The 17755-nt window shown below is 54.9% G+C and overlaps 1 protein-coding gene across 4 annotated transcripts in view; it reads left to right on the forward strand.

The window, feature by feature from the left end:
* WIPI1 (WD repeat domain, phosphoinositide interacting 1) overlaps nt 1–17755 on the forward strand; it is a 21426-nt gene continuing 3671 nt past the window's right edge. For 2 of the 4 annotated variants that reach the window (XM_084298759.1, XM_084298760.1), the window contains exons 1-12: nt 1–69; nt 1568–1650; nt 3151–3320; nt 7072–7168; nt 11033–11130; nt 12049–12141; nt 12527–12597; nt 13372–13479; nt 14245–14409; nt 14596–14703; nt 15968–16089; nt 16784–16884. In XM_084298759.1, coding sequence (XP_084154885.1) covers nt 3234–3320; nt 7072–7168; nt 11033–11130; nt 12049–12141; nt 12527–12597; nt 13372–13479; nt 14245–14409; nt 14596–14703; nt 15968–16089; nt 16784–16884 — 1050 coding nt within the window. In that variant the 5' untranslated portion in view covers nt 1–69; nt 1568–1650; nt 3151–3233. Of the gene's footprint in view, nt 70–1567; nt 1651–3150; nt 3321–7071; nt 7169–11032; nt 11131–12048; nt 12142–12526; nt 12598–13371; nt 13480–14244; nt 14410–14595; nt 14704–15967; nt 16090–16783; nt 16885–17673; nt 17749–17755 lie in introns of all 4 variants that reach the window. The other 2 variants (XM_084298757.1, XM_084298758.1) reach the window with 2 other exon arrangements.

The raw sequence follows: 17755 nt of genomic DNA on the forward strand, positions 1-17755 counted from the left end.
GCAGGGGCAGGGGCTGGGGCAGGGCGGGCCCGCGGCGCTCAGCTGCTGCTCCTACAACCAGGACCGCACGTAAGCGGCGGGGGGAGGCCGGGGGGTGACGGGGGAGGGGCAGCGGGGCCGCCACAGGAGGGGGCAGGGGGACTGTGGGGGGGTCGGGGCCTATCAGGGGGCCTGGGGGGGGTTCCGGGCCTCTGAGGGGGGATGTGGGGGGGGGCCTGGGCCTGTGAAGGGTTCCTTAGGGGGGTCCTGGTGCTGTGAGGGGGCCTGTGACGGGTCCCCTGAGGGGTCCAGATCCTGTGAGAGGTCCCTTGAGGGGTCCTGGTCCTATGAAGGGTCCCGGTGCTGTGAGGGGGCCCATGAGGGGTCCAGGTCCCATGAGGGGTCCTGTGATGGGCCCCGGTCCTGTGAGGGGTCCTTTGAGGGGTTCTGGTCCTATGAAGGGTTCTTTGAGGAGTCCTGGTGCTGTGAGGGGGCCTATGAGGGGTCCTGGTCCCATAAGGGGTCCTTTGAGGGGTCCCAGTCCCAGTCCTGTGAGGAGTCCGGGTCCTTTGAGGGGTCCCATGAGGGGTCCTGTGACAGGTCCCAGTCCTATGAGGGGTCCAGGTCCTGTGAGGTGAGAGGCAATGAGGCCTGTGGAGGGCTTGTCATGCCCTGCAGGTACCTGAGGGAACGTGTGTGGAGCTGGGGATGGTCTCCTCTCACAGATAACCAGCGATAAGATGAGAGGGAACAGCCTCAAGTTGCGCCAGGGGAGGGTCAGGTTGGAATTAGGAGATGTTTCCGCTCAGAAAGGGTGGTCAGGGGTTGTGCGGGGAGGTGGCGGGGTCACTGTCCCTGGGGGTGTTCAAGGGAAGGTTGGATGTGGTGCTTGGGGACAAGGTTTGGTGGTAGGGGGCATCTGGAGGGTTTTCCTAACCCTGATGGTTCTATGACACTGCACCCAGGTCTGCAGCCCTCAGCACAAGGAGGATGTGGGGCTGTTGGAGCAGGCCCAGAGGAGGCCACAAGGATGATCAAGGGGCTGGAGCACCTCTGCTGTGGAGAAAGGCTGAGAGCTGGGGATGCTCAGCTACAGAAGAGAAGGGACCAGGGGACCTCACTGCAGCCCTTCAGTGCTTGAAGGGGGCTTATAAAAAAAAGATGGAGAGGGACGTCTTGTTCAGTCAGATGTTGACAGAACAAAGGGGAATAATTTTAAAGTAGAAGAGGGGAGATTTGGATTGGAGGAAATTCTTCACTCAGGGTGTTGAGGCCCTGGCACAGGCTGCCCAGAGAAGCTGGGGATGCCCCATCCCTGGAGGTGTTCTGTCCATCTCTCTGTCCATCCGTCACCCCAGGATCACACAGTGGGTGATGTTGTGCTGGCCCACAGGGGTGCTTGCTTTCTGCAGGCTGCGGCAGCCACAGACAAAGCACAATGCTGGGGTTTCCCACCTTACGTGCTTGAGGTTGAAGCTGGAGTTGTGCCTTGACAGATCGCTGGGTCAGGAACTGCCCCGGCCCCTTATCTGCAGGAACTCAGGCCATAACCTTGCCATCAGATCTCATCTCTGTCTCATTTTTGCAGCTCTCTGGCAATTGGAACCACAACTGGATACAAGCTTTTCTCCTTAAGTTCTGTGGAGCACCTGGACCAGGTCCACGAAAGCAGTAAGTCTCCTCTTTCTGAGCCATGGCTGACAGCTTTAGCTGTGTTACTGAACTTCGGCCTGCTTTGAGTGAGTGATTCTGTGTACGGCTGCTGCAGAGATGGCATCTGTCTCTGCTGTTCCCTTATCAGGAGAGGAGCAGCTCTGTTTACTGCCCTGTGTGTAGCAGCCTTTAGAGCGAGCTGCAGCCTCAGAGAAGCTTCTGAGTCACCCGCAGTACTTTCACAGAGCTGGAGGAGTCCCACAAGCTTAAAATCCAGCTTCTTTCTCACTCCTTTGTCAGTCTGACAGCAGCAGCTTGTCCTGCAAGCCAGCGTTCAGAGCTAGATCACTGCTACGTGTTTCAGGCACGCCTGGGAAGCTGCAGGCCACCAGTGCAGGTTCTGTGATATTTACCTTGAGATGGTTTTAGTGGGCTTCCAGTGTAAGAAGGTCACTCACAGCAGGCTTAACAGCCAAAGCCAGGTACAGCCTTCTGCAGCACACACTCTGTAGTCTGGTTCAGGCCATCACCAGGGTTGTTTCAGCAGAGATGCACCAAACAAGATCCAACTCACCCCCGGGAGATGCCTCCCTCCCCTCCAGCTGTAGTGGGAGCTTCAGCAGCCAGGCATAGCTGCCTCATCTGTGGCACAGTTCAGGCTCCTTTGCCTTACAGGGTAAGTGAGCTGCCATATGGCAGCAAGCCACAGCCATCTTTTAAAGTTGTTTAGGAGCTTGGATTCCCCTCAGAGGCAGATCCAGAGACAAAAGAGAAACAGATCCCTGCTGGTGCTGTGCTCAAGGTAATGGGCTGAAAGGCAGGAATATCTTCAGAGCAGTCCTTGTACCCCCAGTGCAGGACAGCCCAAGCCCTGGGTATGGTTCTGGGCTGTCTAATTAGAAGGTAGAGTCCCTGGTGACTCAGGTACAAGTCCAGCAGGGCCGTTGTAACGGTGCCTTTTCAGGCTAAGAGGAGTCATCCCAAGCAGTCACTGTGAGACATCCCACACCACTGTTCACCACAGCCATGCCAGAGCTCCGCAGAGAGCATGACCCTAGTGAGGAGGAGGGATTAAACATATCAGCTTTCCCCTGCCTTAAGGAGGCTGGGAGAAATCAGACACCACACAGAGTGGCCAACGAGTTCCACTCAGCTTGTTCCTTACCTCAGTAAGCCCTGGCATGCTTGTTGCCTCCAGGAAGGTCCCTGACCAAGCTGACTCTCATTTCCTTTGGTAAAGGTGAGGGCTTCCTTTTTATATCCCATTCCCAAGGATTGCCTGCAGCTGGAGAGCCCTGCCCAGGAGGGGCACAACAGCATTCTGCATGCAGGGCGGTTTCCTTAACCCCTTCCTCCTTTGATGCTTTGTGCCCTTTATGAGAAGTTTTTAACGAGCAGATGTTGAGCTTCTTAGCACGGAGCCTTCCAACCCTATTCCCTCCTGAGTCTCATTTGTCACAGCAAACCAGCCAACCATAAACCAAGCTAAAGGCTGCCTCGCTTTCCTTCTGTGCCCAGATGAAATCCCAGATGTTTACATCGTGGAGCGTCTGTTCTCCAGCAGCCTTGTGGTCGTGGTCAGTCATGCCAAGCCACAGCAAATGAATGTCTACCACTTCAAGAAAGGGACAGAGATCTGCAACTACAGCTATTCCAGTAACATACTGTCCATCCGGCTGAACCGTCAGGTAAGAGGCCGGGGAATTGGGCTGCCCAGAGCTCTCCCGGTTTGGCTCTGTGCTGGTGCTGACTGTGCACGGAGCAGAGGCCGGCTGGGACCCTGCTGCCTGGCTCTGTTTGCACTCTGAACAGGGCTTTGAGGGGTAGGTAGGTACACGTTCTCCTCTGCCAGCTCCACCTCAGGCCGTGTAACCTCTGAGAGAGGAGGAGGAGGGCTGTGGATGTCAACTGCCATAACTGCTTGAGTAAAATAATGCTGGGTCCTTGTTTTCTTCACAATTACACAAAGAGTTTTTGTTGTTTGTCTCCTTGCCTATTCAGCATGCAGTTCTGCCCAAAAAAACACATTTTCATCTTCCTCCCTCCCTTGGATTCCACTTCCTGACTTCCGGACCACCTCTGCCATCTTTGTTGCAAATGAAACTGTCAGAGTTGGTAACAAAATCCAAGAGTATCTTAACCCCATCGATGAGGCAAAAAGCTGCTCAAGTACTGCTAGCTGCCGGGTTTTATTTTTACAGGTATAGGAAACATTCTGGCCACTGGGAAGAAGGCTTTTAGATTGTTCTCTGAACTGACACAGCCTCACACAGCCCTGAGCCCTATTTGTAGGATTTAAAGTCTCTTTTTTTTTTTCCATAATTATTTTCAAAGTATATGCCAAAAGAAGCTGAGGACATTTTACAATGAAGAAATGAGCAGTCTGGGTAATTGTATATAATCAGCCTCTCCTCAGTTAGCAACAGTGGGTCCTGCAGTAAAGCTCTCCCGTAAGGAAACTCTGGGTTGAGTTTCCAGTAAAGCTGTGTTTGACGAGAAGTTCCTGTACTTCAATTAAATCTGTCCTAAATTGATTTTTTTCACTTAAACGTACAATGGAGCTGGCAGAATGAGGACTTCCGCTGAATTGCAGATAGATGTATATGTATAAAAATAAACTGGGAGGTTCTGCTTAGCAGTTCTAGGAGATCTGGGAGGAAAAGAAGTCCAGGATTTTTCCCATGTGCTGTTCCAGTGACTGAGGATGATGTGTAGGCAGCCTCGCTCCTTGGCTGCGTTACGAGCTTGGGTTCAAATCCCAGGCTGAGCTCACCCACCAATCATAGCACAGGCAAACCTGAAGAGATTTGAAGATATTACGGATAGTTGGGCAGGCAGAAGATAAATCACTGGGCTTTGATGAGCTAGAAGCCAAGGGCACTGTCCCCAGAGGAGAGATTTCTACCTGTGCAGCAGAGCTCAGGGTGTGAGCACGACCTTCCTCCTTGGTGGAGGCCCCTGCTCTCCGGCCTAGGCAGTGCTGTGATCACACCCGTCGTGATACCTGAATTTCAGAGCTAACTCAAGGTCTGCCTGCTGCTCTGACCTGGGAGCCCAGAGGAACACCATCCAAGTGCAGAGTAATAACTGTTTTGTGCAACTGTACAATTCCAATCTGTGTTCAATATTTAAGCTGGTGGCAGTTGGGTTCTGCTCGTGCTGCCATGTTTGAACATCTTGCTGGGGTTCAGTATGAAAGCCTTGCTCTTCTAAAAGTCCATATAAGGCCGAGTCCCATACAAGCCATTAACACAGGAAGACGGTAACGAAGCAGGAACAGATCTCAAACAAATGGTAAATGTTTTGATTTGACCTCTCTGTGGAAAATCCTTGTTGTGCAAGCAAAATAGCCCCTCGGTTGTTGCTGATCCATGGGAATTCCTTGTTTCAGGCTCCACTGTAACTCGAGTTTGCATTAAACTAGATCACAATTTATCTCAAAGGGGGTGATAAGGCTGTGCTGTGGGATTGCTGAGAAGCTCTGCTGTAACCTCCCTGGATTTTCAGTTACTGTACCAAAACCCTCCTGAATTCTTTGGAGAGCTTTGATATTTTTTCTGGCTGTGTCCATGCCCAGCATGTTTAAGTCCTCAACATACAGCTCAGCCGCTAACCTGAGCCCTGTCAAACTGGAGCACTACAGAGAAACGCAGGAAGCAGGGCCTTGAACTCTGTGTAGCAATCACAGCACCAAGCACCTTCTCTGAGGCTCTGTCTGTGTGCAGAGTGAGGATAAAAACCTTTCCTCACCTCGACAGCTCTTACAGTGATGCCAGCCTGGGCTGCAGGGCTGCACAGAGGGCAGGAGGCAGAGAACCAGCCCTCTCCACTCCCAGTGAGCTTGCCCAGGCCTCTTTTGCCTCTTCACCTCCCACCCCCATCACTCAGCTTGTCTTTTTCCTGGGTTTTGTCCCTGTTGGTGCCAGCCCCCCCTGCTGCAGCTCTGGCTGCTGTTGTTTAAAGTCTCCCTTCACCTGTGCAGCACTAGCAGCACGCCTTGCAGTTCTGGGAAAGCACAGGGTGGCTTTGCCGAAGTCAGCTGTATAAATATTGCTCTGACGGTCTCTGCAAGCTGATGGCTGTTACTGGAGAAAAGGCAAAGTCTTCCTGGAAATGCAAAATGGCTCTGACACAGCCCCAGATGCTGTGGTTAGCAGGAATAGAAGTGGGAAAGAGTTTGATCCGAGAGGAATGGTGGAGGAAAGCAAAGATTTTCTAATGTGGGTGTTTTCAAGTTAGTAACTGAACTCCACATTTAGCTACTAAATAAGTGGCCTCATTTCTAAAGAGGTGGCGGCTTCCTGTGCATGGATTCGGATGCTTCATCTTCAGGAGCCTGGGCAGAGTCTGACCTTACATTTTTATTGGGATGTTTTCAGGGCTTCTGGACGCTTGGCACTAATACAGGTGGAGCTGTGCGCTCCCTGGGGTTAGACAGCACAACCCCTCGGCCAGATCCAAAGCCCGGTCCCAAAAAAGCCTCTGCAAAATGCTTCTGTAACACGTAGAGATCTGAGACACAAAGCTGAGTGATCACAGAAGCGGTGGCCTCATGCTCAGGTTGCAACATTAGGCTTCCTTTTTCCTCTCTGCCTTTCCTGCCCATCGTTTGGCAGCTCCTCGCTTAGCAGCTGCCTCTTGGCTGAGGGGGTGGGTGTTCCTGATGAGTTCATTCCACAGAAGAGGTGCAAGCACATTAACTGAGAAATACCCTGCCCGTCTGCCAGGATGGTGTAAATACTAGATGGGAAGCACTAACCCCTGTGACCGTCCCTGAACAAATTGTTCCCGCCCGGTTTTATACAATTCTACACAATTCTGGGCACACACAGCACAATCCTGCCTGCTGATGTCGACACGTTGGGTTTAGCAGAAATGGGAGGCCCGGTGCTTGGGTGCTTGCTCCCAAACTGGGAAGAAGTCAGGGCAAGGGGCAGGCAAGCCCATCTGTAGGCATCCTAATGAGCAGGAGTGGCAGCCTCTCTGCCCTGTGGCCTGTATGAAAAAAAAGTAAATTTCTATGAAAAAAAATAATGTAATGGAAGTAATTTGCTATGAAAAAAACATCAAAGGAGAGTTGGGGTAGAAATAGATGGTAACCGGGACCTAGGGTGTAACCCAGGCGTTTCCTCATGTTCTGGGGCCTGGAGATGTGGAGGATCAGCTCTTAAAAGGAACAGAAATCACCACGTTTTATCTGCTTTCTAATGCAAAAGCAGATGCAGGCAGCCCTCAGAAGCAGAGCTGTACAAAATCAAAGGCTGTCCAGTGAGAGGGGATGCAGAAGCAGAGGAGATCACGTTTCTGTCGCATTTCAGTAAAATCCCTGCAGAGCTTTTCTGGCAGCAAAGATGGGGCTGTGAGAGCTGCGGGAGCAGCAGGTAGAGGCATTGTGCCTGCGCTGGTGAGGTTCTGTTCACGTCCCTTGTGTCCTTGCAGAGGCTGATTGTTTGCCTGGAGGAGTCAATTTACATCCACAACATTAAGGACATGAAGCTTTTGAAGACGATTATGGATACGCCTCCCAATGCAACAGGTAAGCGCGGCAGAACTGCGTGAAAGGCAGAGCTGAGCTCTGCAGGAGCTTTGTTCAGCCCTGGTATTCGTGCTAGAATTAAACCAGCCCGCAGTCTGTGCACCCGCAGCAGCACAGCTAATTCAGCACTGAGGAGCCAGCAGTGTCTGGAGGCAGTCAGCTGGGCTCGTGAGAGAGGAAACCTTGCTCTGCCCTGAGCAAATGCTTCAAAGGAGAGCAGAAACGGTCAGCAGGGTTTGAGTGAGGTTCGGTCTCACCCCATCCTCCTGCAGGATGGCCACGCAGCTTCCCGGAGAGCACATTTGTACAAGTGAAGTTGTAGGGCAGGCCAGGACTTCAGGCTTCCCTCTGTGTACAGGACGACTTCAAATCCTTCAGCTCTGGGGCTCGCTGCCCTTCCTTCTGCCCCGTGTCAGAGCCCCGCAGCGCTTTGCAGGAGCCACACCGTGCCTCCGAGCACCCAGGGAGTTCCCAGCAGCCTGGGCCGCCACCTGACGTTACACCAAGCACACGGGAAACCCAAAGGGCAGGGCAGGGCAGGGCAGGTGGCAGCAGAACAGATCCTCCCTGTGCAGTGTGGGATGAATCCGGCCTTCCTGCTGATGGGAGAGGAGCTATTTTTAGCGGCGAGCAGGGAAAGTTGGCTGCGTGCCGGCGGCGCGCGGTGCGATCCCGTCACCGGCTGCGGCATCGTCTCGGGGGCGGCTGCCTGTGAAGTTATCGATGCGCTCACGCCTGGCTGCTTCTGGGCTTTCAAGGGATGCTGTTCCAGCTTCTCCCCTGACCTACTTCAGGTCTTAACAGATGGCCTCTTCATATGGATTAAACGTCCTCAGCGCCGCAAATACAATTACAGTTTAAAACCTTCCCAAGAAAGCCCCGCCGTGGCAGGAGGGACGGGGATACCCAGGCCTGGAGCTGTTTGCAGGCGGGCTGAACGGTCAGGTCCCGGTTTAAGAGCAGCAGCAATCAGCAGTTCCTGGGACAGGACGAGGCTGCTGTGGATCTCAGGACTTCATACGAGCTTAATTTTCTAAAACCCTTTTACCGCAGCAGCTGTCACCGAATGAGCTGAGTGACAAGTGCTGTGCCACGTGTGCTGCCTTTGTCCCCAAACATCTGCGCTGCTCCCAGGCCTGACCCTGTGCACAGTGTGTCCGGGAGGCCGAGGCGGCCCAGCCTTCTCTCTCCTTTGCCAAGCCCTTTCCGAGCAGGGATCCGGGGATTTTCTGCCCTCCCCTGGGGCAGTCGCTGTGAGATCTGCACCCGACACTGCTCAGAACCCAGCTCCCAACCCTCTGTTGTCCTTCAGCTGCTTGGCAATGCAGGGCTGGGCCCGGGGATCTCACAGCACTCAGGGGCAGCCAGCGCTGCTGTCTCACAGCTCCGGGGGAAGTGCGGTGACCTCTGGCTCCCTCGCACGCACAGGCTGGGAGAGGCGATGCTTCCTGCAGTGCTGATGTGCACGGACTTTCCATGCTGACTGCACACGCTCCGGGCTGTCCCCTCGGTGAGGTCTGCCCAGCCTCCTCCACGCAGGAGAGAGAGAGTGAGGAAAACGCCCGGGGAGGACGAGTCTGGTGTTTTTCATGTGTGCTCAAAGAAGGAGTGAATCTTTTTCCTGAGAGGAAACCACTCTGCTTAGTCGTGAGCTTCCAGCTCCAGGCGAGAAGCACCCGAGCGTGTCTGAGCCGCGCCGCAGCCCCGTGGGAGTGAAGCAAAGTCCCCGGGGCAACGCAGCGCCCTGGGAGCGGGGCTGGCTGCTCGCCACCCTGAGCACACCGGCGTGGGAGCCTTTGCCATGCAGGAGAGCGCCGGTGGCTCCCGTCCCCAGCGAGTCCCGGCCTGATTTGCTCCAGGGAAGGCAGGAGAGCCCAAGGGAGCGCCGTGGCTGCGAGGTGACTCATGGCAGAGGCAGGATTTGTGCTGAGGAGGTCACTGAGCTCCTGCTGACGTGCGTGCCACGAGGGCTGAGAGCTGCAGCTTTGGGAACCACCTCGTGTGGATCCCCTCACCCCTCAGATCCCACCGGAGCTGCTGGCTGGGGAGCCAGGCCAGGCTTCCCTAGTGCAGCAGCCTTTCTCCACGCTGCTCGGGGAAGCCACCTGTGAAGCAGCACTCCCAGGGGCTCTGTGCTGAGCAGCGCCAGGCTGTGCCCCCTTCCTGAGCCCCCTGCTGCATGCACCAACCCTCACGGGGGCTGTCAGGTGCCGAGAGCAGAAGGGCATCTTCAAAGGCCGCCTGTGTCCCTTGTGATGCCCTTTTTCTGTGCGTCCCCGAGGTCAGCTCAGTACACTCCATCTGTGTTTTCCCCTGGCCTGGTTTCCCGTTTGCCTCTTCCAGACAGGCGCGGAGCAGAGGGAGAGGCTGACTCACGCCGGCCGGCTCAGAGCTCGCTTTGTTCAGCTGGAGCCTCCTCTCGTTCCTCCGCTTAGAACAAGGGCTGCGACGATCCCGGGGGCTGCCGGGCTGGGAGAAGACCCTCCTTAGACGCCCCCCGTGCTCTTCACAAGCAGTCTCTGAGCTGTCCTTGCTCTCCTGCCACCCCTCCCTCCTTGGGTGCCATCCACCTGCCTTTTAATTGCCAGCACTTTGCTGCTGCAGCTCCACTTCTCCGGCGCGCACGGTCCCTGGCACGACATAAACGCTTCTGATTGATGGGGAGTGGACCTCTGGGGCCCCTGGCTGATCCCGCAGCTCCTGGCTCCACTGCTGCGGTCTCTTTGTTTAGTTAGAAACAACGACCTAAAACAAAAGCTTCAGCTGATCCTTCCCTGCTGCTGGGCCGGGGCCAGGGCAGCGTCCTGACACGACATGTGTGTGCGTCCTGTCCGGGGAGCGTGGCACGGAGCCTGGTGGGATCCCCGACAGCCTTTAACCCCGCAGCTTCCTCTGCACGTGGGGCTACGTGGGACCCCGGGCAGCAGCCAGGAAGCTCGGGGTTGTGCCGAATCCCTGTGTGGGTTCTGGGAGAGATGGGAGCACGCGGCCGCGGTGCAGGAAGCGAGTGAGACCCGTTGCTGTGTGTGACAGGATCTGCTGGGATGGTCCTGAGCCAGCGGCAGAAAGCAGAGGCAGGAAGGGATGCTCTTTTCCTAGGTCACTCGGGGGGCAGGCGGATGGAGAGGCCGACGCACACATCCATCCATCCATCCACTTGTCTCCTGTAATTCCTGCTCTCTTGGAAGGGGAAGTTTGGGAGACTTCTGCTCGTGTTGGCACACAAACAGACGGTCGTTACAGCCTAGGATTCCCTCCATGGTTACAATTCAGCTAGGTTCGAGTTTCCTTGTTTGCCAGAACCTCCCTGCACAACCGTGGCATTTGCTGTGCCTTTCTCTGCTTCCCTTTTCCTCTGGGAGAAGGAAGTGGCACTGCCCAGCCCCACAGCTGCTGCACAGGTGTCCTTCTGGGGCTGTGTGCAGGCTGCATGGCTCACCTGAACCTCCAGGTGTGTGCTTACACCCTGCTCACATCCACGGGTGTCCCAGTGAGCCTGGACAGGAGTCCTGCTAGCCCTGAGACCAGGATGTCCCTCCTTGTGTTTCGTGTTTCATGGCTCCTGCCTTCTCAAAGGAGATGATGAAGGGGGAGAAGCCAAGACCCTGCTACTGAGCAGGACCTGGGCTTTTTCCGAGCAGGATTTGGGGGAGGCCGTGGCGGGGAGCAGGGAGCCGTACTGGCCCACACCAGCAGGTGTCCCCACGGCTGAGGCATCGCCAGCGCGCAGCCGGCCCGCGCCTGGTACCGGCCACTGGCCCAAAATAAGGCAGCGCCTCGACCCCCGCGGTGTGTGTGGCCACGTCTCTGCTTTGTGTCCTCCGGCAGCAAACAAGCTCAGCTGCACCCCTCTCGCCTTGCCAGGTCTGTGCGCTCTCTCGATCAACCACGCCAACTCCTACTTGGCTTATCCCGGCAGCGCGACCAGCGGAGAGATCGCGCTTTACGACGGAAACACTTTGGTAAGTGCAGAGCTCGCCCGTGTGGATACCGGCAGGGCCTGGAAACAAACAGCACCACAGCAAAGCCAGCGGGGCCTTTGGGGAGGATGAACAAATGCACTCCGCCGAGCTAGGCTGCAAGAAACTCCTGGGGAGGCAGCCTCTGAGGTCAGAACATCCATTTCCCAGCTCTGGATGCAGAGGTAAACGTGCCCCCTGCCTCTGCAGCTGGGGGGCAGCTGCCAGGCTGACACGGACAAGGGTTCCCGTGAGCTTTGGCAGCGTGCACAGAGGGAACGATGTGACTGGGGTGGCTTACGGAGGTTGGAGCTGCTGCTTTGCCCCACCACAGGCTGGAAAAGATGCTGAACCCAAAGTCATGGGGAGGGCAGGGTGCCCGCAGCCCCTCAGGAAATCTCTCCCTGGCTAGTGTCACGCTTAGCTGCGGTTTATGCCAGGGCTTGGGATTACATAAGGCTGCCGCTCTGTACGTGCAGCAGGAGCTGAGGATCTGCAGCAGGGGAGGAGCAGAGCTCGCAGGGAAGGCGCACTGCTGCTGCGAGAGGTACGAGCGAGGGCCTGGGCTCCCCGCAGGCATCTGAGTGGCATCACTGCAGCAGCGTGTGCCGTACAGGCACGGTGTGCACAGAGCAAGGCGCACAGAGACGTGCCAGGCTGCAGCGAGGGCACAGCCACGAGCCTGCAGCCTGCTCGGGTGCACCTGAAAGGAGCTCTTTGTAATCCCAGCGCCTGCTGGGCGCAGGGAGGGAGCTCGAGGTGGGGCAGAGATAACAAATGTTGAGGCTGCTGAAGGGATCCCAGAAGCGTGATACGGTCCTGTGAGTACACACAGGCGGTGCTGGACAGGGAACACCCTGCCCTTACGCAGGCCGAGGAGCAGCGTGTCTCTCTGCACTCACATTCCCTTCTGTCCTACAGAAAACAGCCTGCACAATTCCTGCCCATGACGGCCCTCTGGCTGCCCTGACCTTCAACTCCACCGGCTCGAAGCTGGCAAGCGCTTCCGAAAAAGTGAGTGAGTGAGAGAGTGAGTGAGTGAGTGAGTGAGTGAGTGAGTGAGTGAGTGAGTGAGTGAGTGAGTGAGAGAGTGCTGCTGCATTAACCTTGTCACCACAGCCAGCCCGCAGCTGGCAGAGGGCTCGCAGCCAGCCCTAGCACTTCGTCCTGCCTGCTGCAGGGAGAGCAGGGCCTCAGGGCAGCCCCTTCCTAAAGGCAGCTCACAGGGGAGGGGCAATAAAGGGATTCCCACTTGTAAGAGGCCACTGCATTGAGTTCCTGTTAACCCGGGCTGGCAAACGATGCCTTCGTGTGTACGGAGTATCCTGGGTGTGTCAGAGAAAGGGCTCACTCTCTTTGCCCTGCTCCTGTGTGATCTTTCCACTTGCATTTTTTGCAGGGCACAGTCATTCGTGTGTTTTCCATTCCTGGTGGGCAAAAGCTCTATGAATTCCGGCGAGGGATGAAAAGGTCAGTTCATTCTGTCGGTGACAAGCTGACAGAGGGCTCCCGGAGCAGAAATGTAAACACAGGGGCAGGGCAACGTCAGATCCTGGCGGCTCTGGCATCTTTTGCAGAAAGAAAACAAGGGCGAGCATATCAGATAGAAATGTCATTGTGCCAGGAGGCCACGCTGCGCCCAACTGCCGCTGGCAGTGCAGTGATTCAATTCAGTGTGCCACGGAACGGGACAATTGCAGAGAACAGAGGTAGATTCAGCCCATTTACTCCATCCTTCTGTTGCTCATTACTTGAAATAATGAAGTCTCCGGAGTTATCCTGGCTCTTGTCTTCTCAAAGGAGGTGTTGTGAAGCTACAAAGTCATTTGCGCAGAGCCCAAGTCTTGGTGGCAGCGATGGGCTGTTGCTGCCCTTCTGTAGTCCCCGTCAAATGCTTCAGGAGATCCTTTCCTGATCTTCCTCTCTCCCCGATCCCTGACCTGTGATTTTACACGCCTGCAAGTACACAGCCTGCCATGCCTGGCATACCCTGGCCCTGCTGCGCCTGCACAGAAGAGATGCCACCTGCACCTGGGCCATCCAGCTCCTTGGATGTCCTCCCTGGCCTTTGCAGTTCCAAAAGCTTCAGCTGCTGTGACGAGGCAGCCTCAGCAGCAGCCAGGCAGGGGGATTCTCCCTCTGTATGGGTCCCCTTCCTCCCTGTCCTCTTCTCTGAGCAAAACCCAGCAGGTCCCATTCGGTAACGTGCCAAGAGGTGACCAGCCCATGTCTCCTTGGCCCTAGGTACGTGAACATCAGCTCCCTGGTATTCAGCATGGATTCCCAGTTCCTGTGTGCTTCCAGCAACACGGAGACGGTGCACATCTTTAAACTGGAGCATCTCACTGACAGGTGAGGGGGATAACCTGGGCTCACCCGCCTGCGCCAGGACTGTTTGTGCTTCAGGCACCTGCCTTTACGCAGCTGGCCTCCGTTTCCTCGCCACAGACTCTCCACCAGCTGCAAACTGTCTCGTTGGCTTTGTGTCCTGATGGACTCACTTCTTGGAAAGCCACACACCGTGTCCCTGCTGTCAGCTTCCCAAGGCCTATTCTGTGTTTATGAGTTGCCACTGTCCCCTGCCTCCTTCCCTGTCTCCAGCCTTCCCCTGGCAGCAAGGTGCTGCTCGTGCTGGAGCTGCCAGAGCAAACCCAGGCTCTCCGCTGTGCTGGGGCTCTCCACGAACTGCCAGAAGGGTCCCACCAGAGGCATGAGAGCCCCTGGCAAACGAGCCCATGTGGCTCACCCACAGGAAGGGATTCTGCTGCTGCAGGAGAGAAAGGGGAATTTTGATACCAGATCATTCGGTCTGTGAATGTGCTACTATGAGTCTGCCCTGGCAGGGCAAGGGGGTGCTCTGCAGGCTTCTAATGCTGTGGTGGGCACCAGGAACAGAAAGTGCAGCACAGGGATCAGCTCCGTGTTGTTTTCCTTGGTGCAAACACGTCAGCCCTTCTTGGTAGACAGAGAAGGGCTTCTGTAGGGGTGCCCAGCGGCACAGCTGCTCCAAAGAAAGCCTTCCACATGAGTGAGATCAGGATGATTTTCATCGTTCCTAACCTGTTTTGGCACGGATGGCTGTGGTAGCTCTACTGATGCTGCTTTGTGACTCCACAGCCGGCCAGAAGAGCCTCCAACCTGGAGCGGGTACATGGGGAAGATGTTCCAGGCTGCTACCAACTACCTCCCTGCCCAGGTATCAGGCATGATAAACCAGGACCGAGCTTTCGCCACTGTACGCCTCAACACCTCCGGGCAGAGGAACGTCTGCGCCCTCTCCACGTACGTATTGACACCCGTGGCCCCTCTGCCACGCCAGCCTTTGAGCAGACACAGCTATCTGTGGGGAACACCACCCTGTGGCCCGTTATCTGGCACCCGTGCCTGCTGCCAAGCATGCAGTGAGCGTGTTTGCTGCTTCCGTGCGTGCAGCCATCATGTGTGGGCTCACAGTGCTTTTCGTGTTAGGATTCAGAAGCTGCCTCGGCTGCTGGTGACCACCTCAGATGGACATCTCTACATCTACAACCTGGACCCGCAAGATGGAGGAGAGTGCGTCTTAATTAAGAAACACAGGTACAGTGTGCTGGAGATCCCTACCCGATTGATCCAGAGGCTGATTTTTGAAAATTAAGAAAGGGAATTTCACCTGAAAGCACAAAATGGAGCTGTAGGAGCAAGAACTTTAGAACTGACTCATGATTTTAGTTGCTTGAGCTGACAGACGTCAGAGAGGACCGTGTCAGCAGGCAGGGACCTGGGGCATCTTGCAGAAGAAACCAGAGACATCCCAAATCCCTCGGCAGCTGTGGGACATCTCAGCCTAGATGGCAGAGCTGGGCAGGCTGTGCCTCAGGAGATGTCTCCAGCAGCAGAGCACTGACCACCGTGGGGGCAGGAGAGCAGAGCACCTTCTCCAGGCAGGAGTGGGTGCTGGAGAGCCGATTTTGGGGGTGTGATGGCGTGGAGAGGCACTGGGAGCTTCCGTCAACAAAAACTCACACACACGCATGCCTGCAGGCTCGCGGTGCCAAAGCAGAGCCTGCCGTGCTGCCGTTCCGTTTGCGCGCCAATAAAATGAAGCGCAGAGCCCCACATCTGGGCTCCTTGGCTCCAGATGTGAAGCCTTTGGGGTGGGGTGCGATGTAACATGTTCTCTCAGCCGGGACGTGGCTGCCGGCCAGGAAAATGCCAGCAGATTTTTTTTATTTTTTTTTTTTTTTAAAAAGCCACAAAACAAAGGCACTTGAAAGCTGCGCTGTCCAGCGTGCTCCGGCCGCCGGCCTCCTGCCTCTGTCAGACCCCGCTGCCGCCCCCGTGCTCCCGTTGTGAAGCAGCCGTCCGGAGCTGGCAGGCCAGCGTCCTGTGTGGGTTCCTCTTTTAGCATCAGAGGACTGAAAAGGGCCCTTGGGTCATGAGTTACATTACATCACACTATATCGCTGCTCAAACTCCGTCCCAAACTAGCCAGCGCTGCTTTTCTCATCTAGTCCACTCCTGTTGGAAGCCCTTCGGAGCCCCCTCCGTGATTAGAAACACTGTTTGCCTTTGTAACCTAAAGCTTTTGTGGTCAGTCTGTTCCCTTCTATTCTCATGCCAGCATTGTCCTCCAGCCGAAGTAGTGCTTTCCCTATCTTCTGCTCCCCCCTGCTTTATTTGTGGAGCACAATGATCTCCTCTGCAGCGCTGTAAGGGCTGCAGGCAGAGCCTGGCCACACTGGTACAGGCAGGCGAGGTGCTTCAGGGAGCCGTGGATGCCCGCCGTGTATCAGCCAGTGCTGGGGGAGGAACGGATGGAATCAGCACTAACTCTTCTCCCCTCTTGCCCCTCTACAATCAGTCTGCTTGGCTCAGGAAAAACGGAGGAGAACAAAGAAAACGACCTTCAGCCTCCAGTACCTCAATCGTACGCAGCGACTGTAGCCAGACAAAGCACGGTGCCTTCAACTTCGACCATGCCAGGTGAGCCTTGCGGCTGCCCTTCCCTGGGGCAAAGGAGCAAGAAAACCCCTGGAGCAAAGTGGCAAGGTCCCAAACTTCCAAGGGTTCGTTGTAGCAAAACACCCTGTGACTGCAGGGCCCTCTGGAGCTCACCCAGTCCCTCCCCCGGGATGGCTCAGGCGTTCTCTGCTCTGCTTGCTGGGCCCCTTGTGCAGCGCTGCTCGCAAACAGGCCCCTGGCCGAGCAGAAACCACATCCGAGCTTTGGAGCTGGTCCGACAGCAGCCTGCCAGCTGCCAGACGGGTTTCCAGGAGTTGGAACCGTGGCTCTGGAAGTCAGATCTCACTATTTTTTTTTTGTGTCAAGTTCACTACAGATTCTCCTGAACCTGTTACACTTCACAGAAACAGAGCTAGCACTGAACTGTTATTCCGTAGTGTTGAGTGCATACAGATGGGGATCCCATTTTGGAATTAGGGCTTACATTTAGGGTGGGAGGAAGCCAACTGCTGCCACAGGAGCTAGCCACGTAGTCCATTCCCTAACGGGTAGCACTGGCAGAGATACCTTTCTCCACAACCATCCCTCGGTGCTCTGCCAAATGCCACAGGAACCAGCTCTGGGTTAGATCAGTGATAAAACAACATCGCAGCTGTTTGTTTCCAGCCTCCGTGCATCCATTTATCAGCCACGTTCTGCGTTTTCACTTTGGCAGGTTATTCGGAGGACGGCGGCGCCCTGCGAGGAGAGGTCATCCCAGAGCATGAGTTTGCAACCGGACCAGTGTGTCTTGACGACGAGAATGAGTTTCCTCCTGTGAGCATTCGGGACCCCTAAAACAGCAATTCAGCCCTCATGCTAAGAAGAAAGTGTTAACCTCTTACAGAAGAGATACTGTTGCCCTGACCTTGTCCCAGTTCACTGTGAAGCCTAAAATAACTAATTAAGGTATAGGGACAGTGCCAGGAAAGTTACACCCCCCTAAATGGCAGTTAGGGATGGGGCAGAGATGATCAGTGTAATAATTAGAGAGGGAACCGAACAAAGTAGCAGAATGAAGTGCAGATCCAGAGCTGACCTTTGTGCCTTGCTCAGATTTTTAGTATTAGCAGTAGTTTTAATCTGAACAATACCAGCATTTAGAAATAAAAATGTAGTATTCCCTGTTGCATTTCCCGTCAGTTGTATTAGTTTATGGGAAACAACTGGAACATACCTGAACCTCATCAGTCTCACCATTTCTGAGCTGACTGAAAAGGAGTCTCCTTTTCTGAGTACAAAGCTGAATAGCATTAACAGAGTTTTAAACCTTTTTTTGATTTTTAAGTAGCACTTTCTCAGTTACCATTGGAAGAACACACTGGCTTTATAAAATCTAACTTAAGCCTGGCAGTGTCTCTCCTGCTTCTCTTCCTATTATATAAGCATTTATTGTGTTAAACATTTAACTGTTAACTGGACAGATGTTGCTTACGGTACTGTAATCAGCAGTGTCTTCATAATAACAATGCATTAATATAGCAGAATATTGTAATGGATTTCCAGTTGTAGACTTGGCAGAATTTTGAAACCTTTACTCCATTTTTACATATCCTGCTGCTGGAGTTGTGCCTGAAGAAGGAGGAAGTGAAAGCTTCATTGGGATCCCAGGATTTGTTCCATATGCTGAGGCTGACCTCTGTAAGGC

Source organism: Netta rufina, assembly GCF_964035555.1.
Source record: "Netta rufina genome assembly, chromosome: 19".
Classification (NCBI taxonomy): Eukaryota; Metazoa; Chordata; class Aves; order Anseriformes; family Anatidae; genus Netta; species Netta rufina.